Below are 27,062 nucleotides of genomic sequence, written 5' to 3' on the forward strand. Positions count from 1 at the left end.
CTTTCGTGTCTGCTATTCAACATCGCTTTGGAAGGGGTAATACGAAGAGCAGGGATTAACACGAGTGGTACAATTTTCAATAAGTCCGTCCAGCTATTTGGCTTCGCCGACGACATAGATATTATGGCACGTAACTTTGAGAAGATGGAGGAAGCCTACATCAGACTGAAGAGGGAAGCTAAGCGGATCGGACTAGTCATCAACACGTCGAAGACAAAGTACATGATAGGAAGAGGTTCGAGAGACGACAATGTGAGCCACCCACCGCGAGTTTGCATCGGTGGTGACGAAATCGAGGTGGTAGAAGAATTTGTGTACTTGGGCTCACTGGTGACTGCCGAAAATGACACCAGCAGAGAAATTCGGAGACGCATAGTGGCTGGAAATCGTACGTACTTTGGACTCCGCAAGACGCTCCGATCGAATAGAGTTCGCCGCCGTACCAAACTGACAATCTACAAAACGTTCATTAGACCGGTAGTCCTCTACGGACACGAGACCTGGACGATGCTCGTGGAGGACCATCGCGCACTTGGAGTTTTCGAAAGGAAAGTGCTGCGTACCATCTATGGTGGGGTGCAGATGGCGGACGGTACGTGGAGGAGGCGAATGAACCACGAGTTGCATCAGCTGTTGGGAGAACCATCCATCGTTCACACCGCGAAAATCGGAAGACTGCGGTGGGCCGGGCACGTAGCCAGAATGTCGGACAGTAACCCGGTGAAAATGGTTCTCGACAACGATCCAACGGGCACAAGAAGGCGAGGTGCGCAGCGGGCAAGGTGGATCGATCAGGTGGAAGATGACTTGCGGACCCTCCGTAGACTGCGTGGTTGGCGACGTTTAGCCATGAAGCGAGCCGAATGGAGAAGACTCTTATATACCGCATAGGCCACTTCGGCCTTAGTCTGAATAAATGATGAATAATAATAGTTAGCCACCAATAGTTAGGTGGTCATATGGCTACCACTTCTGCTTTAGACGCAGTAGATCGTGCGTTCAACTCCAGGCCCGGTCATATTCTTCTACTTTGTATCTTCCCCTATACTACTTCTTATTGTCCATACCGTTTCCATCTTCTAATATATAGCTACAACTAACTATTCTAGCATTCTGTTTGAGTAGGAAAAAGCTCGTTTCCTATAAATAAAATCGAATAAAATCAATTCATTCCTATCATATTGGAAACTCGTTAACCAAGACGAAACTCTGCCATAGAACTTATCTCCCAAATTCGAATAAAATTATGCATGAGCTCGTGGCTAGTGCAGGCTTGCAGTGGGTTAGTAACTGCATTATAATTTCCTCACCATCCCCGATGATCGTAAGGACGTAGCCGGTGCCGTGGTTGACTATTGAAATGCTTAGAGCTCTCGGACTGTGTACATTGAGGTTGGAAAGCAACTCCCATGCTCCATCCATTGATTCCCTATGCAATTGTTCTGGTCAATCACGGAATAGCGATTTCGAAATGTGCTGTCATCAAGCTCAAGTTAAATGCTAGCATTAATTGTTTACAATAGTTGTATGAAATCTTAGAAAGTTTATTGATCGATTGATATCAAACTCTAGAGAATCCGTTGAAAAAAGGCTGAGGTATTGGATTTTACTTCCTGACCTCTTTTCGTGACGGTTCCAAATTTGAATCTTTGAATGACCCCCCTGTCTTACCAAAAACGTAATTCTACGTAGAAACTGGGTACTTCTAAAACTAATGTACACTTCTTGTGAAAAGAGATGAATGCATTGGAGAACTTTGAAGAAATATGTAGAAGCAATTAGAACGAGGTGAAATCATATCGCATCCGTTAAGCCGTCAGTCAGTCCAGTGAAGTAATTTAGATCCAATAGTTGGTCTAATTTTGGGACAATTTAGTCGAAAACCATGACGATCCACGATCCACAATCAACGGAGATCAGTAGGTATAAAAGAACATTCCTCCGCCTTGACGTGGTCCCATACTGCTCAAACTCAGAGGCGCGGCCATGTTCCGAGACATATCTATCTATAGAATACTTTTAGGGAATTTCAGGGACTTTCCGGATATCCTCTCGGGTTTCAAGAGGTTTTTTCGGACATCCTCAGATAAGTTATAAAACGCCCCCTGACTATTAAGACAATCATTACATTTCCAGTGTTTATAAAACATTTCCAAGAAGCATGTTTTCAAACATTTTTACGAATTTCCAAAAGTGATTATGAATTCCTGCAAATCTTGAAAAAAAAACTTATGGTTTCAAGCAATTATCACAAACTTTTAGGAATTCGATCCTTTAAAAATCTTCAGAAACATCGCTACGATCTACCAGTAAAGCTTATGATCGTCCAAGAATTTTTCAGGGTGCTCAGTACTATTTACGGGTTTTCAGGAATCTCAAGAATAATGTAACTCCGAATTTCAGACTTTTTTCTTTCTAACTTCTAAGATTTCATGCAAACGTAGGTATATTTGTGATTCCTACAGATTCTAATAAACTCTTGAAAACTTCCAGAGTTCTTCCTCTTACCGGCTTGCTACCAGACATACGGATGTGCTACAATCATCATAAACTAGTTCATATTCGCATATTTCTGCGATTGTTCTCTCATATCCTTGTTTAGTTTCTCAACTTTTGGAAACGAGCTCGGCAGCCTAGTGACTAGCGCTTCTGTCTTATAGACAGGAGGTCTGGCAAAGACTACATCACATAATGTGGAACAGACTAAATCACTTTTCTAAATGAATCATCGATCTATACTTCTGTTTATCTACCTTACCGAATTTCCGTTCCGTGGTATTATTGGGATGCAGTGGTATTCTCAATCTATAGTAGCAACAATAGTAGTTAACCAACCTTTATTCACTTGGATCGTTGCGCAATTTACACCAGTTTTGACCCGTCACGAAGAAGCAACCATTGACAAATACAGTCAGTCTTTGCTAAGTTAAGCTAAGCTATAGCCATGTTTAGATATTTAATTTTTGTTTAATTCACCTGTAAGTCTGTCAATTTTTATAAAATTTCAGAAATTCTCTGAGCCTGCCTGAACTAGTAGAAATATTTACGTGCATCCAGAAAATTGTGTGAAGGAGCAAGAAACTTCAAGACTTCTTGGAAAACCTCAATACATAATTAAGCACTTTTTGGAATTAAAATAGTTCCTTAGTCTGACTCTGAGAAGCCTTTCGGAATAGATTTCTCCCCGGAAACGATTATCAGTTCAACCTCTGATAAACTTTCAAACCTTTGATTAACTTTGAGACGTTTTAATGATATTTTCAAGAAATCGTAACAGTATTGATAGTATTAGATACTTTAGTTACCATCATCATGGGTAGGACAAAGCTTCGACTGTCCCACCCGGGTAATTTCATGCGTAGGACATGTCCTACTTGTCCCACCCATCCCCGGCGCCACTGCTCAAACTGAATCAGCAGCTTGTTGACTCTGCGTGCACTTCCCTGATAGGACGTCGAATGACTGGGATGTCGGCAAACATGCTGTCGATCAGTCTCTGGAATGTTCCAGGCGCATATTTCACCCTGTAGCGCGGTTCTTTGAATCTTCGAATCACTGCGACCTGCAACTGAGCAGAAAATATCTTCTCAGACGTCAGCAGAGGATAGTGGTTTGCTTCCAACGGTTCAGTTCCTTCGATGCGAACTCGTCTATTGGGCTTACGAACCGGGACGAAGCGGCCCATTCCAAAACAAATCGACTGGAGAGATGATTTCCATTGACTCGAGACGGTTTAGCGTCCGCCAATCCAATGTAGTCGTGTTGAATGGAATCGGGCGCTTTGGACAAAAACAGGGTTTGCGTCAGGTTGAATGATAAGTTTTATGGAATGGAAACTTCGAAGCTTCTGGCTTTCGTCATCGAATGGTGGTTGTCGAATGGATTTTCTTGAAGATCGAATCGAATGACAGTTACATATTGATCCAATTGATTCCGAAAACATTTAGGTTAGCTGATGGCGTTACAAAGCGTCCGCCACGTTTCGTTGAGCGTAACGAAACATTGAAACTCGCCATTGAGTCCCAGCGGTTTACCAGAACCAGACTGCGATAAGAATGTAACCTTATTCGAGGCCAACGCTATGGCAAATCTTCTCTAAAGCGATTTAAACTTGAAGAGAAGAAGAAGAAGAAGAAGAACAAGCATGTTTTCCAGTGATGCTTGGAAAATGGCAAGTCGCGGACGAAGTGAACCTGATCACATCTTCCAGACCGCGTGGATGACGTGCTACGAAATCAATGGTTTTTCGATGATCGTGTCCGCCGCCACCTTGAGGTTGATAATCTCTGGAACTCGTCAGCCGTTTCGCCCTTCGAGAATTTGAACTCCTCGTTGAACTCACCCACCCGCCCCCATAGCTGATGATGTCTTCGGCTTCGCTTTTTACCAGCTGCCAGCACTGGAACCGTTTGTTGGAAACGGACGCAGCGTGCTGAAAATTTTCTGAAAATTTGATCTTAAACATGTTGTAGTGATTTAGTTTATGTACTTAATCGTGAAAAAGTTGTACGACTTGATTTAGTTCATCATCATCAATGAACGTGATCTATTTTGAGTTCAGCTGTCAACATATTTTTTGATTACTCAACAATGTTCCCAACAGTGAATAATTACATGTGAACTGAGTCAATCTTTGTGAAGCATTTTTAGGAAAAATAAATTGTACTGTCATATTGTCGATCAACCTTTCTACTCCGATCAATTAAAATTAATTAAACTGAATCAATTGTGACATTCATTTTTTATTAAATAGAATGGTAATTATTGTTACTACATTACCTTTCTTTTTGTTTTTCACTGTTTGATATTGTGCGGTATTTCAATATAGAAAAGATCGTTATAACTGAAGCTGTTTTAATTATGTCACAAATTTGTTATACCTTCCTACTAAGGGTACCTACATATAATATTGGTTAAATTGGTTTTGTGAAATCTTTGCTTCTAGATATATGAAATATTTTTCAAAGATGATGATTTTTGCATTAAAATTTTATGAATCCTGAATGTGACTGCATTGAAAATTCTGTTTTATTGATCTTGGGGAAACAAATCCACCGGTTTGGACTCGAGTGAATAGGTTAGTCAAAATAGTTCCTAGAATCTATTACAAGACAACAGAGAAAATAACCCAGGACTTCACTACTTTTTCTTGCTTAAAATTTATAACATCACTAAACGCACCCCACAGTCCACATAAGATCGAACCGATCATAAATTTTCAATTAAATTTTAATGGTTCCTTTGGCCACCAAACTGTCCGAACAAACATTAGCTGTGTCAGTGCTTCCCCGAGTGTGGTACAGAAACGATTCTTCTTTTATTGATTTTGAAACTATTATGGGAAGAACCATGCTCGGAAGCAACAAACAAACAGAATAGAAAACAACATTCAAAACGTCCAGTTTTATGGACCTCCGAAATAGATATCAATCAACCGCTTCCAACTGCATGTAGGCATGCGGTGAGCAGAGCAACCTTCGTCTTCTCGATCTGGCGCGGCGCTCCCGAAGACAAAGCGGACGAAGAAATTGACGGATCGGATGGTGGCATGATTTGATGGGTTTATTCAAAATCGCTCCGAACGTTTCCTTTATTCAAATGCTTGTGTCACTGCTTTGTTGACATCGAGTTCTGTTTCCGTGAATCGTTATTAAAATCAAATAAAAATCAATCTACTCCGAGACGAGCAAGTGTAGGACTGGAAGTCTCGTCATTAAAAAAAAAACAGTGTTTTGAGTTGGCGCAGATGTCTACCAGAACTACCGGCTAGTTTTTATTGGTACTGTTGATGGTATAACATTTTTAGTTGATCTGCTGTCAACTGGCCCCTGAAAGCCTTAGTCACTCGACAGAAATTGATGTTTTTTTTCTATAATTAAGGCAGTTTTTATCTAGTGGAATTCAACGAACTCGTAATTTAGATCAGTCAACTTAAGCAATATTCTAACTCAGTGTTTCCCGTGAACTCTTAGAATCTTCGCTTTATTTTGGCTAAATTTCTTATGATATATGATATTCAACGTCTACTAAACACGCCTCTTCATATTGAGTTTGTTCTTCTGTTTGTACGTAAATTAGTTAGGGCCGTGGGCAAAGAACGACACATCTTCCAATTCAACTAAAAAGATAATAAAAATCTAATCGCTTTTTCTAAGTCCCCGCACACGCAATACTTTTTTACTGCATCAATACTGGGTGATTAATTCATTCTCGGAAAAAATACCATCTCATACTAGATCTGACAGTTGCTAAGACCGGAGCTTGCTATAGGCTGACCGTGGGATCGAAGATCATATGAAACTTTCATCAGTCGCTCATCAATACTTTCAACGTCGAAAAGAAAAACTCTGCTAGTCAGCCCACACCGCGTATGATACTTACTTGTCAGCTTCTGATAGTGCTGGTCGTCGGTGTCGGTGAAGAACCACGTCTGAAACAGGAGAAGAGAGAAGATGAGACTTTAAAACTCCATTCGCCAGGGCAATAAAAACGTAATCAGCTTAATCATTCTAATTAAAAAATCGGTTTCCCCTTTGGGCGATCCCCGATGATGCCGGGGCGGCGGCGGCGGCGTGGCGACATCGAATTCCCCCATCGAGAGATGATGAAACGATCAATCGATTGATCGCGCGGGATTCTGATCCCGATCTGTCAGTTCGAATGATTGTGAGAAGAAAATTGCGTTCTCCGCAATGCTGGTGTGCACTGCACAGTCAATGTCATCATTATTCGCGCAACAGCTGGGATTCACTCCAAATATGGAACGACGGGAAGGTAGTCTTTGGCGACAACAATCGACCGACAGAAGACGATGTCGGTTGTGGTCAGTTTTCCTAAACGGGAAAACTTGGTCGGGATTCAAGTTTTTGCTTCTCATTCCTGGTGCAAACAAGTGTAAATCATCGTTGCGTACTGGCTAGCGATTCTCGTCTTTTCAATGGGCTGGCAGTGCACTGTGATGTGAAACCGATGAGCAACGTTTCCGAAAGATTCGATTCAGAAAAGGCGGTACGAACTGATTGCGTACAGAACAGACCCGAATTGTATCTTGAATGAAAAATGTTTTTTTTTCATAAATTCTTATTTCCGTTGGCTTTCACTATTTATTTATATTTTAACAATTCAAGACCAACAACGATGCCGGCCACGTCGTCACAGTTAATTTAGGATTAGAAGAGGAAAATTAGTTCGACACACATTGCTACAAAAGACCGAGGAATCCTCTGCATCTCCTTGAGCGCAACGGGAAAGGGATAGTTGGTTAGTTGAAAAGGTAATTCATGGGAAGTCAACTTGGTAAGCGAATTTATTTTCAAGACACGAAGACGAAAACCGTGTTTCAAATCAATCCCACGTGAAATTAATATGCTTCGTTCAAGCAGTTTTTACAACATGACCGATCATGCACTAATAAATTGTCTGCTCTTCGATGCAGAAATTATTTTTTTTCATTTCGCGCTCTCCTGGAGAAACCGGCTTGCCCGTCTTCAATCCTATTGGGGTTTGATAAGTTTAATTTATTTAATGTCAACTTTGCCAAAACACTTACATTTAACGAACTATTTTTGGAATTTAAAACAAAGCATCAATAAAAGTACACTCAAATAACAAATCTCACAATTATTGCAGAAAATCTAGTCATATTAACACGCCGAATACCGTGATCATAAAATCATTGGAACTAAATTTTTTCAACAGCTGGTTCTCAGCCGTCTTTTGACCGATTTTCACAATTCTTTTACGGATGTCTTACCCATCTCATCTAGTTTCACCATAGTGGTGAGTTATGTTTCTAGGGATGCTCATTTTTTCCCTAGAGGGGCGTAAGTAAGGATGGTTTTTCTAAAATATAGTAAAATTTACTTTACATGACATATTTCAGTGTGAACAACACTTACAGGTTACAAAAATGTTTTTTAACACTATTCTAGCATTGACTATACTATGTGTGAACAATATGTTTCTTCTGGGCATCCCTAGCGATTCCAAAATGACCTCTATAACTGATGAAAGATGATGTGCAAATTTTGCCGAAGAAAACCCGTGCCAATGGAAACCCGTCATATCCATGCCAGTTCGTAGAGCCCGCGCGTATGATTTGCCGCTCAAATATACCCAAACCAGATGTTCTAGGCTCTCCAAACTGTTCTGGAGTTAGGATCAATTGGTCTACCAGCAGTTGGATAGCGCAGTTGGATAGCTATCCGAAATCGACCAGTCATGTCCATACAATTCGGTAGAGCCCACGCGTATGATTTACAGCTCAGCTATACCCAAACCAGCTGTTCTAGACTCTACAATCTGTTCTGGAGTTTTGATTATTTGGTCTTCCAGGTCAACTGCACTCGATAGCTATTTGAAATCGACCAGTCATGCCCATACAAGTCCGTAGAGCCCATGCGTATGATTTGCAGCTCAGCTATACCAAAACCAGATGTTCTAGGCTCTACAATCTGTTCTGAAGTTTGGATTATTTGGCCTACCAGGTCAACTGCGGTCGATAGCTATCTGAAATCGACTAGTCATGTCGTACTAGTCCGTAGAGCCACGCGTACTATTTGCAATTCAGATATACCCAAAACAGATGTTCTCGGTTCTCCAAACTGTTCTGAAGTTTGGATCAATTGGTCTACCAGGTCAACTGAGCTCGATGGCTATCTGAAATCGTCCAGTTATGCACAAAAAAGTCCGATGAACCCACGCGTATGATTTGCAACTAAGATATACCCAAATCAGATGTTCTTGGCACTACAATCTTTTCTGGAGTTTGAATTAATTGGTGTAATAATAATACGCGTGGGCTCTTTTATGGACATGACTGGTCGATTTCGGATAGGTATCGAGCGCAGTTGACTTGACTTGAAATACTTGAATGTTCGTTTTTTTACGGTTAAGACATTTTTTTAGGACAGATGATGAAATTTGTTTTCGTTGAATCGCACTCAGTTTTCATTTCTACAGCTCGGCAAAATCCGCACAGCCGTGTGGCCAGCAAAATAAAAACTGATATCCCGTCAAAAATGGGGCTTGTTAGTTGGGTTTCGGCAAATTATTTGCTGATTTTCAGCAGCTTTGACAGATATCTCGGCGAAAAACATGTTTACCGGAGCTCGGCTATGTGAATCTCGGCAAAAGTTGTACAAATTGCTGAGATCCCGGTAAAATAAAATAAGTGTGTAACAGTCGGCATTGTTTACAAGTTTTATTAGCCCAAATTATGTAACAATCAAGCTTACACCAAGAGAATTTTTATGTCAAAGATTAGAGCAATGAAGTTCATTTTGGCCAAATGAAACTTGTAAGCAATGTAGTTTTTTTTTTATAATTCGATCGAAACATTTTCACCATACATTTCATTTCTAAGACTGGTACAGAAATAAATATTCTGTTATCGTTTAAAAAGAATCAACTAGCTGGAATTGATTAAGAAAGTTTGGGAAATCGTGAAGGCGTCATTTCGTAAAACATATAAGAACTGGTATTGAGTATAAGTACCGAAAATTGCCACGAGCTGAGTCACCACCATCGCGTCGGGGTAGATCAACTCGGCTCGGAGTGGCTCGGAGTATTATGAAGGACAAATCACAAACGAAAAAATAATCACGTAAATAGATAAAATGTTGAGCACAATAGTTGCTCGCCCGTTGGCTTCTAGAATCTATTTGAATTGAATTATTATCGATTTCACATCGGTAAACGGTTTGAAAAAATATGCTGAATTATCTGTTTTATAGCATTCAAGATGTTTAGCGTCATTTGGTCAAAAGCTGTTTGGCCGAACGTCATTTGTCATTTGGCTGTTCAGCCGAATAGTTTAAATGTTTTTCTTTATTGTGTGTAAAGTAAGCAATGCGAAGTTAGAAGTAATGAGTAATGAAAAGTGTGGTGTTCGAAGTGAGAGTTAGTAGTGTAAAGTGGGAAATAAGAAGTGCAAAATGAGAAGTGAATGGTGAGAAGAAAATGTTATAGATGAGTAGTGAAGGGTCAGAAGTATGTAAGTAAGAAGGAATAAGATTAAAAAAAAGTGAAAAAAAATAAGAAAGAGGAATAAAAAAAAGAAGGAAGAAAAAAAAGGTGACGTGAGGAAGAGAAAAAAAAAGATAGAAAATAGAGAAAAAAGAGAAGGAAGAATATAGGATCAATTACTCAGTTTTTAATTCAAATCCTCACTTCTAAATACTCACATCTCACTCCCAATTTATCACTTCTCCCTTCCCGTTTGTAATTTTTCATTTCCAGCTTCGAACTTTTTTATTCTCACTTTTCGCTACTTATTATTCATTTCTCGCTTCTCATTATTTACTACTCACTTCCCCGTTCTATTGCTTAATTGTGAAATTAAATTGAGAATGGATTTTCACAGGTATTTTAAACAACGCTGCACAGTACGCCTAGCCGCTTTCATGTTTGAACCACATGTACGATGTGCTTCGAATATAAATATTGACACGAAAAGGGATAGATATAGTCGAATCTATCACTTTCCAGGATTCTTGCATTAACTGGCTGTGTATGTGTAGACTAGGCTAGACTCTTTATTCACTACTCACTTCTCACTCCTTATATCTAATTTTCCATTTCTCTCTTCGCACTTTTCATTTCTTATTTATCATTTCTCGTTTATCAATTCTTTTTTCTTACTACTCACGTCTCACTTATCCGTTATTACCTCTGACTACTCACTTCTTATCCCTTATATCTCTCTCATAACTTCACATTTCTCACTTAGTACTCCTCATTTTTAACTTCTCACATCTCACTTGAAACATTTCATATCTATTATCACTACTGACTTTTCATTTCTTAATTCATATTTTTTTACTACTTGCAAACTGAATATTTTTTCTTCGATTATTCGGCAAAACGACCCGTTAAACCAAAGGCATTCGGAAAAATGGTGTTCAGTCATATGGCCTGACACCATTCAAGAGGTGTTTAGAAAATACAAATATCAGATAAAGAACAGTAAAGCAATCAAGCAAAATTAGCAGATTAAGGAGAAAACAGAGCTAGAAAGAGGTACAGAAAGAGTGAGAATAAATAATTTTAGAGGCTAATTGTTCACAAACCACGAGATGATGATTAGGACTACTCGAAAAAAAAAAAACGATTTAGGATTGGAAAAGGTAGAGAAAACGAAAAGTTCATTGGTATTGGAAGGAAAACAGATAGAGTAATCCTTAATTCCGAAATAAGGAAGAGTGAAAATGGATTCAGAAGGAGGATTGCTCTGACGATGATTACAATGATAGAAGGAAAAGGAAGTCAAGTTTTAGTAGATTAAGCAAAAAAATCAAATTAAATGAGAACTGGATCTCATAAGAAGTTTAAGAAATGTGAGTTGCCGATGAGAGAAGTATAATTACTAAAAAGTGACAGTTGCCGTACTGAATTTGAAAGAAATAGACCTTTTGGTTCTAGAGCAAGATAACGCTGATAGAAGCAGTTATCGACGATCACGAGAACTAAATCGTTAGTAAAACTTTTCTGGTGACAGTAGCTCGCTACAAGTGGTTTTCTAACGGGGTGTCGGAGAGGGAGGTGCTTTCAAATATTTATCATCGCTTGAAAGGTGGTCTACGTCTGGTGGAGAAAAGAGCATGCATTTGAAAAGAAGATTCTTTTTAGGTACGGGAAGATCCATTAATTACGTAACACAAAAATTAAACATTTTCAACCCCCTCCCCCTATGTCACACTTTTTGTATGGAGCATCTAAAAACTTTGTATGGATTGTCACATTTCGGGTACCCCCCTCCCCCAAACGTTACATAATGTGTGGATGCTCCCTACGGACATCCTAATAATTAGATTAATAATTAGGAATTAGATGATCGATTTGAGAGCTGACACAAAAACGAGAAGAGTGGGGGAATCATTTATTGACGTCGGGCTTTTTGGCCGAATGGATCGTGAGACCAAAAAGTTCATTTTTTTCCTCAAGTAGTGAAAAGTATTAGATGTGAAGTGGGTAGCGCGAATTGCGAAATGTGAAGTGAGAAGTGGGACATGAGATTTTTTTTTCCATTTTTCACTGCACGGCAAGAAAAAAGAAGTGAGACTGATGAGAAGTGAGAAGTGAGATGTGGGAAATAAGAAGAGAGAAGAAAAAATAGAAATATTGAGTGGGAAGTGAGTTTGGGTTGTGAATAATGAGAAGTGAGAAGATCAAAAAATGATAATTTGTTTCTTGTCTTGTCGTGTTTCTCCAGTAAGCAGTGCGATCGGCCGGTCGTCGAAATTTAGTTTTGTAATTTTATTTTAAATTTTCATGGATCAACAATCAGAATAAACATCATTGCTGTTCTTTTGTACTTTAAGAATGACAGATTTTTTTTTTATTTTGCAAACATGTCCTCAGCAATTGTCATTTTCATCGCTGAATCGTTGATTCTTTGGTGAAAAATATAATCTTGGCCCCAAGCAGGAGACCTAATATAGCTCCTCCTAATATACATCTTTAAGAAGCAATTTGTTTGCACATTATTATCACAAGGTTCATCAGTCCATTTTTTTATCAGCTTTTGTTGAAGAAGAATTATGTCCAGACCGACCAAATTTGTTAGTTTCGGCAGCGGCAGCGTTAAAAAAAATGTACAGCATATGCCATCACGATAAACAAAAAACGTGCTGAAAGTAAAATGTTATCAGTTTTTGAAGAAAACTCAGTGAACCATATTGACTACTGAGAGCCTATGAGAACTCAGTAATCGCTTTTACTGACTTCTTTTGCATTTCCAGTAAACATCACATATTTCTAAAAACTCGATACTAGTTATTACTGTATACAGTAAAATGTGACAAAATTATGAAAAAGATTAATGGAATAGCTGATTTTCTCAGCAGTTTTAATAGTTTACCGAGAAAAACCGTAAAAAAATTAACGAACAATAGAATCGAGAATAAAGTGTGATAATGATCTCATAAAATTGAAATACGTTTAATCTGAGTGTACTTCTACTAGAGAGTTTTTTTTTGAAGCATAATTTAAATGTCGTTTTAATATATTTTGATTGAACGTGTAACTGAACATGCAGTGTCAATTCAATCACACAAACAAACATAGTACCACATCAGCTCACCGAAAGTGCTGCTATCAGTGTCGCCATATTTCAGGCTGTGTTGCCAGTCTTCTTGATAATGTGGTCTTCGATTAAATTGGTTTATTTGGTTTCGATCAATACATCTAAACGGCTCTCGTTGATTCCTCCAGCAACAAATATAAGCATCGTGTACAGTAGTATAACTTCGACTCACACAATCTTCCCGACTCCGTTTAACTTGATGGCGAACAAGGACGCAGATAAGAATAGCGCCAATTTCACAGACATATCTCTTTGCTATCTATATTACCATACTACTTGTGATTATGTGATGATCACATTCACATAATACAGAACGATGATTATGATAGACTTTCTTCCACTGCTTCTCTCATCTGGTGTATAGTCCAGATGTCAGTCAAAAAGCGCTATCCTTTGTTAGGTTAAATTCTCGTCTTCTAAGCAATTAAAGTTGGCGAAGTATATAAGGAATCGTTCCTCGACGGAAGTTTAAAAATAGATTCTATTTCGACACAAATATATATATATATATATAAATATAGACACTTTTTTCTCGTGATCTAATGCAATAGCTTACTATATTGATTCAATGCAATCTGTGCATGGGCCTCAGCTTAATGCAATTCATGCAAGATTGTCTTAAAATCATGCATTCTCTGGTTGAGTGATAGCATTTTCTCAGTTATTAATTGAAAGATTTTCTATGACCACCATTGCATGAGTGTGACAAGTACAGTTGATTTACTATGGCCACGGAGTCAAGAACCACATTTGGAAATCTCATAGAGAAACAGTATACTCAACCCACGATTTGAATACAGTTCCTTCTTTTTCTTCTTCATTGGAATTACATTCCTCACTAGGACATTGCTGCATCGCAGTAGGCTAACACGATAATACTTTTATGCTCAGGGAAGTCGAGACACTTCCAATCCAAAAATTTCCTACACCGGGAATCGAACTGATTCTTTACCATGTTCTGAGTGTGAAAATTTGAGTTCATTTGGATTAAAGCTGATTTAGCACAAGCCGCATGCATGCATACAAATTAGTATGGGGAAAATTTATTTTTTCATTTTACTGTTAATGACGCTTCCCCATCCCAAGCGCACGTTAAAAGAAAACCTACATAGCTAAAAGGAATACTCATCAGCTTTCACTCAGTGAAAACCGCATGTTGACTCTTAGACGGTGTAACTGTTTTGCCTTTCTTGTACATCATCGAGGTGTAAGCGTAAAGGCTACATTTATTACCTTTTTGCGCGAGAAAGGCACCATCACCGCTAGGTGGATTAATCTGTTTTTTTTTTAATTTAATGGAATACTCAGATTTTTCACGGAAAACCCCATTGTAATATTCTTAATTTAAAAAGTAAATTCTCTTAAACTGCCACGAGAAATTATCTTTTTGTTTCACATGAGATTCCCTGGAATTTCGGCAGGAAATTCTCTTCAAATTTTTCAGGACATTCTTCAAAGTTGACGCAAAAATTTCAATCAGATAAAATTCAAAATTTTCATCAGAAAACCCGTAGAAATATTTTAAGGAAATTCTCTTTAATTCTTATGGGGCATCCTTTTGAATTTCGAAAGGAAATTTTCATTTGTTTTCCAATTCTTCCAAATTCTAAATTCCACAAAACTCTTTCTAATTTCTAAAGTTAATTTATCCAATTTATCACGTCAAATATTTATTTAAATTCCCGTAAGGTTTCAAGGACCGGCATGACAGATGTTGCATAACAACGCGTGAATGCAAAGTGTCGAGTTGCCTAAACTATTTGTGATGGCAGCGAACACCTCACACCATCCGCGCTTCCGAAAAAAAAACCATCATGGAAAATACGACATTTCAGATCCATTTTGAAATATTTTCTTTCACAAAATACAATGCAATTGTTATTTTTGTGTTGCTTTCTTCTGATTCAATATATCGATATGGAAATGAAAAATATCGATATGACATATTGATAGTAAAGTATCGATACAAAAATATCGGATATCGAAACAAAAATATCAATATTCCGATATATCGGAAGTATCTGAACGTCCCTACGTCAATACAGTTTCTTACCGAAAGTGAATAATAATTTGGCATATAGAGTTTCGGAAGATTTTATTACAATACAACGATTGTAATAAAATCTTCCGAAATTTTATATGCCAAATTATTATTCACTTTCACTTTCGAATCTAACAATTTTGTATTATTTTTATACAGTATCTGTATTAAAAGCTTACATTTTTATATTAAAACCTTGCATTTAACAATAGGCGACAAAATTGGCCGATCAACATTTAGCGCTTTTCACTAAACTCTTTTGTTACCCCTTCAAAATATTATTTTTCGGCAAAAAATCAGGAGAGACATAAATGTTTTTAAATATTTGTATCTGCCTTGTTGTAAGATTTGTTTTTTGGGTGTAGAGTCTAGTAAATAAGACACATATGACCGTGTCAACATGAGATAAACAAGCATCCATCAATATTCAAAAGAATCATAGTGAATTGGGAGCAGAAGTAGGTGACACGGTCGATTGAATAATGTACGACATGTTAACTGTGTAACTGTTTTGTAACAGAAGAAAAAGAACAACCGACTTCATCCCACGGTTAGACAGTTTCCAGAGGGACATCAACCGCTTATCATCACGATCTTGTCATTAAATAATCATTTGTCCGGTTGAATTCCATCTGCTACTTCTCACTTTTACGCGATCGGAAAACTGAAGAAGCTACCTCTGCTGCCCAGAGTCGGTCCTCGGTAGTCACGTTCTTGCATCCATTCGTCGCCAGCGTCGAGGCTGTCCATACGCGGAACGGTGTGGTGATGGTATTGGCAGGGTATTGCACATTCTGCACTTGTTTTATGCAACACATCGTTGGCTTGAGAAAAGTGGCGATGGCACTTCGGAAAACGTTGAAAAATTCACATCGCGGTTCAAGCTGCGCAGCAGGAAATGGGCACTGTCGGGTGTCTAGCGAGCAAATTACAATTTAAAAAAAAATGGAATGTATGAACGATCGGACAGTTAGTAAGTATCGTAAAATTTAATTAGAACACCAGTTCTACTACTTGAGGAATTCGAGCTTGATCTTCGATTGACCACGTGACCTCAAATGACAACGTGGTTCATTGCCGATTACTGCAGACATCAATGTTCTTATCGTGAAGTTGCGGTGAAACTTTTCGAGTGTTCCATCTGTCAACACTCAACATTGGTCCACAGTAGCTTTATTGGCCAAAAAGAAGGCACCCGCCCAGACACTACAACACAATTTACCGGACCATTAGGGTAGAGTTGCATCAAATGAGAGGGTGAAGCCGTATTTATAATAATTTCAAACAAGATCGTGGGAAATGTTATGCAATTCAGTTCGCCATCGTCAGAAGTCACAAGCGTTTTTCACTTCGAAAAGTCATGCCTGGGAAAACATTTTCCCATCTTCGTTTCCATCATCATTTACAATGTTTGGAAAGAGCTTAACAATGAACGCAGCTTATCTGGAGTGTAATTGAAAGTTTATATCGCTACCAAAGCAGACCATCACAATGCGCTCGCAGACCTGAGCTGCCCATGCACTTATGCTTGGTTGTACGTCTGCTTTGTGCTCAACGGTTGCGATCGCGATGAAATTCTGGGAATAAGTTGTGACTTTATAATTATCGACCTGATGAAGACTTGTAGAGCCAAGCCAACGAAAGGCGATTAACGCGTCATTTGATCCAGATTTTAGTCTGCTGACATGGCGACAATTCTTTGGACATTAACGGTGAAAATTAGATTAACGAGTCTGTACCAATAATCGTATGAATATGTGTTTTCTGTTGGTTTGTTTTATTCAGGCGAATTTGATTCTACATAGCTTTGAAATCCACAATTCCACACTTTGAAATAATATTCAGATTCGTAGTTCGTGTTACTTATAATTGAACCACGATAGTGAATGGTTCCACTGTTGCTTCCAACGCCGAAACTTAACATACCCTGATAGACCGTCTAGCTCTCTCATCATAATCAATAGCTTACATGCCTTACCAAATAATCATAAATCTCTGGACTGCGGCGAGGCACCTTTCGAAACATGAGGCGGCAATTTGAATGCGATTTCAATTTGCGATAACCGCTTGACGGAGAACCAAATCCTATACCTACCGCAGTCGCAGTATGAGAAAAGAGAAAGAATGGTTGCGACATGTAAACATGGAACTTTGGCAATACTTTTTTGAACTATTTTCCACGATGGTTCCGGGATAAGAGGGACGGGGCTTAGATCTAACATGGCTGATTACAACCAGCAGAGAACCCAAATGAATATAGGGGAGAAACAATGAACATGGACCCTGTTGTTGGTACCCCGCGAGACGGTGGATGTTATGCCACATGATGATTTTCTCTTTTCAGTTTCGGAAGAGAAATTTTTAGTTAACGTGCACCACTAGTAGTGTGGAGACATCAACGTCGAACCATCCAACGGTAAACTTCACGGCTTGGATGGGATAGGAACGTACATTTTCAGCTCGACATAAAATAAACAACAATTGAATTAATTTCTCATCGAAATATTTAGCATTTTCAGCACATGTTGGAACGCTTTTTGTTTCCACTCTGCTGGTCGCATCCGCCACAGCATCAAACCAGTGCCAGCCAGTCAGTGGTGTAAAGAGAAGATCATGTCCTCACCTCATCAGCTTCAGTTAACGAGCTTATATGGAATTCTGATCATGTCCACTTTGTTGTAAGTGGTGTCCCATCGTGAAATGACGGTGACAGCTACCGGTTTTCATTCAATGGCTGTTAGGTAGTTGGGAGATGAAATTGCTATTGGGACTTGCACACGAGATCTCCGAAGATTTTTTTTTGCGATTTCAACTGAGAGTATTCTGAATGAGAATGTTTACTGTTTACCAACTAAAAAAAATTCGCATTGCGTTTTTTCACGAACATTCTGGAAAATTTTTGTGCTACGGCCCCCTATTTACGACGAAATTGTTCCATATCCCTCGATTGTCGAATAGCACAAAAAAACCCAAATGTATCAACTCAGCTTAGTTGGTTAATACGGGTCAAAATTCAGCCTTTATGCAGCATAGTGTTCTTTCTAGCTTCACTTATACCGTTAAGTTATGAAAGCTATAAACAAATATGGCATAAATTTAAAAAATGTACATACAAATTGTTATGTATATATGCTAAGATTTGCAAAAAGTATTTAGGAAGTATTGTGAAAAACGCACCACGAAACGAAAAAAGACAAAATGACCATCTCATAAAATCATACATTTCCCGCTTAACTTTTCAAAAGGTCCAAAATAATATTTCTTTTATGAATTAATTTGAATATTCCCATAAACAGACAAATATGAAAGCTTTTGGTTGCAATTAATTCATGAAAAAATGTTACTTACACACTCAGTTCAGCTCGGCATTTTTTTGATTCTTTTGCCGAAATCCGCACAGCCGAACGCTCGGTTCCTAAGTTTTTACTGATATCTCAGCTGAAAAATTTATTTGTTTACTGCGGCACTCGAAGAAGCCGCCGTAATCATACGTCCATTCAGCTGATATTTCAGCAAACGAACTTAAGCCGAGAATCGCACAGCCGAGATCGGTGAAAAAATTTAAGTGTGTAGGTTCATTTCGAAAGTAAAGCAAGATTTAATCGTTTCTAGTGCATTTCTGAGGATTTGCGTTTTCCTGCGAAGAAGTCTACAAGAAAAAATAATTTCCCGAAGTGTAAACCCAATCGCGGGAAAAGCGTACGGTTAAAAATCCCATGTGTAGAGAGGCGAATCCCGCGGGGATACAATTACGTTTGAATTTATTCCGCACGGGAAATGCGTAATCTCTGACGGAAATTTATTATGGAAAGAACCGTGTGAAGTGGATAGTGAAAAGTGAGAAATCTGAGAAGTGAGAATTGTGTGCAGAGAAAACTGAGTAATGATAAGCGAGAAATGAAAAATGAGAAGTAAGTAGTGAGCAATGAGTAGTGAGAAATGAGAAATGAGTAGTGTAGTGAGTAGTGATAATGATATGTGAGAAGTGAAAAGTGTGAAGTGAGTTATGAGGAGTGAGAAAAGAAAAGTGAAGTGAAATGAGTTGTGAGAAGTGAAGGAATGAACAGCGAGAAGTGGAAATCGAAAATGAGAAGTAAGAAAAGTAAAGTGAGAAATGAGTAGTAAGAAGTGAGAAGTGAGAAGTGACCAGTGAAAATGAAGAAGTTTCAACGAAAAGTGAGAAAAAGCGCATAGTGAGATGGCCACCTCCCTCTCTCTCACTCACTCATCCTCCCTCACTCACTCTTTCTAACTTACTCACTTTCTCTCTCATTCACTCGCTCAAACTCATTATCACTCTATCACTCTCACTCATTCACTCACTTTTACTCACTCACTCACTAAATCTCAAACACACACATTCATTATCACTCACTCAATCTCACTCAATATCACTCATTCTTTCACTCTCACTCACTCACTAACTCTGGCCTTTCACTCAATCACTCGTTCACTCACACTCTTATTCTCTTAAACTCATTTATTCACTCTCATTCACTCATTCTCACTTATTCACTCACTCACTAGCTCTCACTCACTCACTCACTCTCACTCACTCACTTTCATTCACTCTCACTCACTCACTCTCATTCACTCTTACTCACTTTCTCTCACTCACTCAATCTCTCTCTTTACTCACTCTCTTCCTTTCTCTCGCTATATCCTCCTCTTTTCGTTATCTTTCCATCTTGTAGCTCGTGTGTGTTTGTATGCCTAAAGTAATCCGAACCAAAACCCAGAATTGTAAACTCAAGCACGGGTGCGGATACGCAGATTCTCAAAACCCAAAGCAAAATCCTGAATTGTAAACCCAATCACGGAAAATGTTTTGACAGTCGAGACTTATCTTTGAAAAATTTTCCCTGGCAAAACCCGGAGCAAAATCCTATAAAAAATCCCGCGGACACGATTTCCGAACTGAGTGAATTTTCGCATCTTCATCAAAATCTTCCATTACACAGTCGGTGATAACGGGGGAAAGCGGATTGCTTATTTCAGTTCCGAACTGTTGTACGTAGTACGGTCCATGGAACGTGAAAAAGCTGCAACCAATACAGAACTAAATGTATGTTTTTTTTTATTTCGTCCCAGTCAGTGCTTGAAGATGCTGTTTTTCACCAACTCCTTGGGCATCGACGAGAAAAGCGATACAACGTCGAAACATACAGCATGATGTGATCCTGCGACATTTGAGCCACGTTGGCAAAACGATTTTTTGAAAAAGTTTGTATTACTGTGTTTTTTTTAAATTGAAAAACACCTAAATGCAGACTAAACAATTGATTGATTATTGATTAGCAAGATTTCTCAATCCATCAATCCCTATTCCAGTGATAAACGACAGAACTATTTTTGTGATAGAACAAATCAAGACAAAATTTTCAAAACGACTTATCTGCTTTTGTAAACAAAGATTCAAACGACGATTTGACGAATCTGATAGCTCTCCCACGCAAACCAACACCATCAACAGCTAGCGGAAACCTTCAAATCGTCGTTTGAATCTTTGTTTACAAAAGCAGATAAGTCGTTTTGAAGTCTTGAAATAAGGTACAGTGGGGCAAGTGAGTAATTGGGATAGGTGGAATAAAAAAAAAACACAAATATTTTAATGATAAAGCATTACATCAATACAAAATTTTCAAAACGACTTATCTGCTTTTGTAATGTTCTGAAAACTCATATGTGAATATGTACATTATGTGGAAGATAATGATTTGAAAAATGTATTGGAGGTAACCACTTTCCTTCGAACCCACGACCCTCAGTACGCTAGACTGGTGCTTCAACCAACTAAGCTACGAAGGACCTCCGTCGGCCTTCGCAACCTAGCGGCTACTGAACGAGCTCGAGATTCCCAAATTGGACGCATAGTCAAATCACTCGCAATCCATTTCTCAAGCCAACAGTACAGTTGCTGATGAAGAATGTGTGTAGCCGCCAGACATTCTAAATAATCACGCTCCTCTTATGTGAACGTGTACTATACACATGTGGAAGTGTTGGCTTGACAAATGGATTGCGAGTGATCTGGCTATGTGTCCAATTTTCTTTATTATTGAGTTTTTCAGCCCTGGGTTGGTTCACCTCAGAAAGTTTGTATTGAAAAAAATATTTTCCATTGTTGATTTGTTCATTTTTAGGTTACCTTTGAGCATAATGGTGACATTTATTTTTTAAAAATGTATATTTTTGCCTTTCTCGTACAACTAAGTTGTACCGAAAGGCTATCATTTCACTCCGAAAACGAACTTTTTATAGAACCCTCTGAGACCCATAGTATTATATACCAATCGATTCAGCTCGACGAGCTGAGCACATGTCTGTCTGTCCATGTGTATGTATGTGTGTATGTGTGTGTTTATGTGTGTGTGTATGTGTGTGCACAAAAGCTATAAAAAACATTAGACAACTTTTCGTGAAGATATCCTTAACCGATTTTCTCGCAACAAATTTCATTCGACAGGAGACAAAGCCTTGTTGATCACTATTAAATTTTATAACGATCGGTCATTGCTTTTCAATATTATGAACAAAATGGTACATTGGTCCATATAAACCCCATATAAGGTTGGTGTCTTCACTAAATGCGAGAAAGGCACCACCAACGCTAGGAGGATTACCCTGGGTTTTCGTCTTAAAGAAAGCAATACACAGACGGTTTGTTTTCATAAGAAATTGCAGAGATTTTCAAATGTAGAGCCATTTTTTATCCAAATGCTAAAAATCCTGTTTTGTTTAATTAAATCATTGGAAATGAACCTATCTATCTTTGTGTAATTTAATATTGTGAATAGAAACAATAGTAATTGATGCATTTAAAGGTTACCCTTTTCTGCCAGCTGTTTGACCCATGTTACCTCGGATTTTTCTTTAAATTTACAGTAAAATAGACTTTTACTTTGATTACTCAAAATGAAATGAAATGTGCATTTTAAAGCTCTGGCTTACATATTATGGACTATTTTTATAGTTCCATGTTGAAAAGTTAAATTCAAATGTTTTTGTTTTCAGTCATTTGTTCTACTGAAATCCTTAGTGGATTATTCAAATTCACGCAATTTTTTTAGTTTTGGAATTATTTTTAATACTAAAAGTATTTTTTTAAACTTTGTTTGCAGGCATATAGAGATTGGATAGACGATTCGTTGTGTCACATGAATTATTAACCGATAACCTTTATCCACTTGCCCCAAAAGTCGACGTTGTTATAATCAACTATCGAAACGCTTTTTCGATCCACATGAGAGTAAAGAGATTAGCACTTTTTAAATCCTCTTAGGATCAGTAATGGGGAGTAATGTCGTGTACAGCTTTTCAGCCGCATCATAGCTCAATGATGGCGTAGTAGATGGATATGAACCGCGCTGTTGATGGAATTGCTTCTTTAGCGGGTCCAGAGTGCACCTGGCTCCTGCCGGAACACTGAAGCGTATCGTTTACTTTGGTTTCAAATTTTGTGAAGAAAAAGAAAACCCCGCCAAAAATTCGCCTCAACGCCCCATTATTGAATGGTCAGTTTCGCTCTCTTCCTCTGCAAAACAGCATTTGATTTATTATCTTACATGTACTGCATTCGACGAGAGGTGTTTCCCCGGAGTAAGGCACGAGCGCTGTATCCTCATCGTTATTCATGTGCAACGCGAGGGTGGTGCTGCTGTGACGCCAAAAGCGTTGCAAAATCCAAATGAATGCGTGGGCGGCGAGGCTCGTCGCGGCAATAACGAGAAATTGTAACAAGGGCAATCTGCCTTGCAGTTTTCTGCGGTCGGTCGTATTGTTCTTCCGAAAAAGGGCGCGCTGCGTTGAACCGGTTTCCCCGGCCGGCGGAGAGGGCGGCTTGAAACTGAGGATCAGCTTGGGCGTGTTGTCACTGCGAGGGAATTAGTGTGGAAGGCTTTCGAAAAACTTTGAAAAGTCGAAGAGGCACTTCTTGGTTGTTGATCTTATTTATATGAGAGGCTTTCGTGGCCCGAGGTGGGGCGCTGAAGTAGGCACTACACAAGCCGCTAAAGGTCGGTAGAAAGCCAAACAAAATAATCGGATATTCGAAATAGAAGCATTCCAAACAAATGATTGCAAGCAAATACCAATAACAATCGATTTGAATCTTTGGTTTTGTTTCCGAAATGGAATGAAATCAAATTTGTATTGTTCCTCTGGGTCCTAAAGTGAGTGCGAGAACAGGCAACCCACGGGTACCGGGCAACATGATCTTATCCGAATGGTTGCACAGTTGGTGGTGGCACAAGAAAACGATGATGACGACGGCCAAGCGTCACAACACACCATCGGTCATTATTCCACCGTTCGGAGACCGCTGTGAAGAGTTGTGATCGTATCTTCAAGTCAGGCTAGAAAGTGCTTTACATAGAAGAAGTAATAAATCCACCATCGTTGGTGGAAAAGATGAGATCCACGTTGGGTCCAAGCACGATCGTTGCGGAAGAACATATCATCGCCAGCGTCTCCAAACCAATTCAATTGACTGAGGCTTGTTTTGACAAATCGGAGGTAACTTTCAACATGTTTTTAAAAAGCACTGCACGACTGGAACACCTGCGAGTCAAAATACGCAATTTACAATTTTCATGCCGTCAAACTATTTACCTATTCCTAATGCAATTTATTCGAAGGGGAATCCTTTCTAATGTTGTTATGGCGTAAACATTTTTTATATAATTTGTAATTTAACGATAACGATCAACGTCTGATGGGAGTGATGATTACACCAGATGCATATATAGAGTCATAGAGGTGTGTAAAAAATACTAATAATGAAGCAAAATCTATAAAACAACACTTTGCAATTCAATCGCGATTATCAAATTACTCGTTAGTCACAGTGGTTAAAATTAATCACCGCTGTGAAGAGACCACACGGAAAGCCTAACAGAAGCCTTCGATAAAGCTTAAAAGAACCATAATGTCCAGTCATCATTTTCCGAATGCATTCGTCTCGCGTGCGGCTGCAGTTAACAGAAAGGCGTCACAAAAGGCGAATGCAAAACGGTGATGCTGTGTATGCTGGCGTTCGTTCGCGTTTCCATCGTCGTCCGCGTTTATTTCAAAGAACATAAACATAAAATAAATCCAAGTGTGGTGCTTTACTAAGAACGGCAATACTCGGATGTAGCATCCGACTAGAAGTCTTTCAAAGAGTTTACAATGCTTATGTGGATCGTTCTTCTTCTTCTACGGCTCTACATTCCAACTGGAACTTGGCCTGTTTTTCAACTTAGTTTTCTATTAGCATTTTCTCAGTTACATATTAAATTGAAAGCTATACCCAGCATTGCATGAGTATGGATCTTGTGTGGCAAGTACAATGGATACATTATGCCCAAGGAGTTGAGAATGTTTCCCACCCGGTAACATCCTAAACCGGACCGAGAATCGAACTCGTCATCTCCGGTTTGGTAATCTTACGCCTTTGCTCGCAAGGCTAACTGGAGACCTGTTGATCGTAAGAAAGTTGATTAAAACGATAGCAATGAATGCGGCATTGGCAAAAGGCGAAGGCTGAATCTATTTCAGGTATCTGAGTTTTTTTAATTTGATGTCCATCGTATCATCATAGTATTCCGATGTACCTACTTGTGTGCCCAGTAGATCACCTTTGTTTTTTCTCAAATAACTTTTTATTTTTTTACAAAACGTTCCTATTGAAATCTGATGAGCACACAAGTTGACATTACAAAGCATGTGGGTGGTACTTGAGCAACACTCAAACGAACCAACCGAGGCATTTACTCTACTGCAGTACTTCTCGTTTTGCAGTCAAGTGTTTTTTGTTTTTGTTTGACAAAGCTGAGACGAAAGAAAACAATGTGCAGCAACACAATGCAGCAAATTTATGCCAGTTTGTGAGCGTGTTTCGTTTTCATATTATTCTTCAATGAATTGGTTCGACTTGTTTGTATTACTAACTTTGCGCATCAATGAAAGCGTCAATACCACTGCATTTCTTGTGGTACAACATCACTTTCACCAACACAGACTATCAAAAGTTATCTGTTTCCGAAATATGAACACTTTCCTTCTCCCGAGAAAATTCTGAAGAACTTGCGGAGGAAATTTAAAAAGAAATCAAGAAGAACTTTCAGAGAGTTACTCGAAAATTTTCCAAGGATATTCCAGAAAATCGTTCGAGGTATTAGACATTTTTCGGAATTTCCTTGAAAAATTCTTAAAAATTTCCGCATCGGAATTCCCTCAAAATTTATTTTGGAGTTTCCTTGGGAAGTCTTCAGATTTTCTCCGGGATTTTTTATAATTTCCTTGGGAAAATCTTGAAAGTTTCCTCGGGAAGTTCTTTATTATTTTCTCTTTCAAAGTTAATTCCATGAAGTTTCGAATTACCTACTTTCTCCATAATAAGTCACAATAGAACAGCTCTGAAAAAGGCGGTCGAAACCATTTGAGACGCTTAATACAAATTTAAATTCATGTTTTTTGCCTTTCTCGTACAACAAAGTTTTACCGAAAGGCTATCATTTCACTCCGAAAACGAACTTTTTATAGAAGCCTCTGAGACCCATAGTATTATATACCAATCGACTCAGCTCGACAAGTTGAGCACATGTCTGTCTGTCCATGTGTATGTATGTGTGTATGTGTGTGTGTGTATGTGTGTGCACAAAAGCTATAAAAACGTTAGACAACTTTTCGTATAGAAATCCTTAACCGATTTTCTCGCAACAAGTCTCGCAACAGAGGACAAAGCCTTGTTGATCACTATTGAATTTTATATATAACGATCGGTCACTGCGTTTTAAAATTATGAAGAAAATGGTACATTGAACCATATAAACCCCATATAAGGTTGGTGTCTTAACTAAATGCGAGAAAGGCACCACCAACGCTAGGTGGATTAATCTGGGTTTTTATAGAATGTATTTATAAAATTACCTGACATCATCTAGAGCAGCGGTTTTCAACGTTTTTTTAGATGTAATTCTTTGAGCTTTTACATTCATTGCCCCTCTATTTTTTTCGCTGTAAATGAAAATAAACATAACTTATGAGATGTATGAAAAAGTGACCATAAAACTAACGGGGTATAAGCAATCCAAAAAGTTTTCTGATATTTTTCTGACTGCAAATTAATTCCATACATCAAGCTCCATTTTTTTTGAAAGGAACCTTCCGATCCTGTTTAGAAAAGGCTTCCGAGCCTCTTGAAAGGAGGTTTCCGAGTCTCTTGAAAGGAAACTTCCGAGCCTCTTGAAATTTGGCTTACGAGCCTTCCTTTCAAGAGGAAGGAAGCTTGAAATGAGGCTTCTGAGCCACTTGAAAAGAGCCATCCGAGCCTCTTGAAAGGAGGTTTCTGAGTCTCTTGAAAAGAGGCTTCCGACCCTCTTAAAAGGAGGATTATGAGCCTCTTGAAAGGAAGCTTCCGAGCCTCTTGAAAGGAGGCTTCCGAGCCTCTTGAAAGGAAGCTTCCGAGCCTCTTGAAAGGAGGCTTCTGAGCCTCTTGAAAGAAGGCTTTTGAGCCTCTTGAAAGAAGACTTCCGAGCCTTTAGGAATGAGGCTTCCGAGTCTCTTGAAAGGATGCTTCCGAGCCTCTTGAAAGGAGGCTTCCGAACCTCTTAAAAGAAGGCTACCGAACCTCTTGAAAGGAGGTTTCCGAGCCTCTTGGAAGAAAACTTTCGTGCTTCTTGAAAGGAGGCTTCCGAGCCTCTTAAAATAAGACTTCCGAGTCTCTTGAAAGGAAGCTTCCGAGCTTCTTGAAAGGAGGCTTCTGAGCCTGTTGAAAGAAGGCTGTCGAGCCTCTTGAAAGAAGACTTCCGAGCCTTTTGAAAGGAGGCTTCCGAGCCTCTTGAAAGGAGGCTTCCGAGCCTCTTTAAAAGAGGCTTCCGAGCCTCTTAAAAGGAGGTTTCCGAGCCTCTTGAAAGGAGGCTTCTGAGCCTCTTGAAAAGAGGCTTCCGAGCCTCT

The 27,062-nt window shown here is 38.9% G+C and overlaps 1 protein-coding gene across 1 annotated transcript in view; it reads right to left on the reverse strand.

The window, feature by feature from the left end:
* LOC134218409 (fringe glycosyltransferase) overlaps window positions 1-27,062 on the reverse strand; it is a 235,214-nt gene that overhangs the window by 170,244 nt on the left and 37,908 nt on the right. Inside the window, exon 3 of the mRNA XM_062697361.1 lies at window positions 6,382-6,430. Coding sequence (XP_062553345.1) covers window positions 6,382-6,430 — 49 coding nt within the window. The remainder of the gene's footprint in view (window positions 1-6,381; window positions 6,431-27,062) is intronic.

The sequence above is a fragment of the Armigeres subalbatus genome, chromosome 2, assembly GCF_024139115.2.
Source record: "Armigeres subalbatus isolate Guangzhou_Male chromosome 2, GZ_Asu_2, whole genome shotgun sequence".
In the NCBI taxonomy this organism is placed as follows: domain Eukaryota; kingdom Metazoa; phylum Arthropoda; class Insecta; order Diptera; family Culicidae; genus Armigeres; species Armigeres subalbatus.